A 626-nucleotide genomic window follows, 5' to 3' on the forward strand; every position below is an offset into this window, starting at 1 on the left:
ACAGGCCCCTGCCCACCTGGAGCCTGGCAGGTCGGTGGCTCTGCCCTGGCCCCGGGGCCCCCGCCTGCTCAGCACTTACCTTCTGGGTTGATGGCGTCGTCACGGCGATCCCCATGCCCGACCCCGGGAGGACAGAGAGGACCTTGTACTGAAAGACGAGCAGGAGGTCACCACAGGCCTCTCCCTGGGGACGGGGCCGTGCCACCTCCCCAAACCCGGGCCTGCTCCGTGGGGCCACAGGCCTGGCTTCCCAGCCACAGGGAAAAAGACTGAGTCTGTGCTGGGGAGCTGGTGGGCCCTGCCCCCGACGAGTGTGTGCGCCCCCCGCCCCCCGCACCACACACACCTGCACCCACTCCATGTGACCACACGTGGGGAAACCGGCTAGAAAATGCCAGAGGAGGGGCAGCTGTCGGCTCTCACCTAGACCTGCCCTGAGGGGTGTGTGCGGGGGACGAGGGGCTCAGGCCCTGCCCGCCTGGCCCACCTCGCGGTGCTGTCTCCCCATCTGTGTGAGGACGCCAGGCGCAACCCCAAGGGGGAAGGGGGCGAGGCCGGGTGCAGGGACACAGACAGGAGCTGGGGGCGCAGCAGGGAGGCCTCGAGGGCCCTGACCAGGCAGGAGC

General features: G+C 69.8%; 1 protein-coding gene across 1 annotated transcript in view; it reads right to left on the reverse strand.

Annotated features, from left to right (window-relative positions):
- Nucleotides 1-626, reverse strand: part of GRAMD4 (GRAM domain containing 4) — a 71294-nt gene that overhangs the window by 857 nt on the left and 69811 nt on the right. Inside the window, exon 15 of the mRNA XM_015570732.1 lies at nucleotides 3-462. Within this exon, the coding sequence (XP_015426218.1) occupies nucleotides 3-462 (460 nt within the window). The remainder of the gene's footprint in view (nucleotides 1-2; nucleotides 463-626) is intronic.

Source organism: Myotis davidii, unplaced genomic scaffold (genome assembly GCF_000327345.1).
Source record: "Myotis davidii unplaced genomic scaffold, ASM32734v1 scaffold67, whole genome shotgun sequence".
NCBI lineage: Eukaryota > Metazoa > Chordata > Mammalia > Chiroptera > Vespertilionidae > Myotis > Myotis davidii.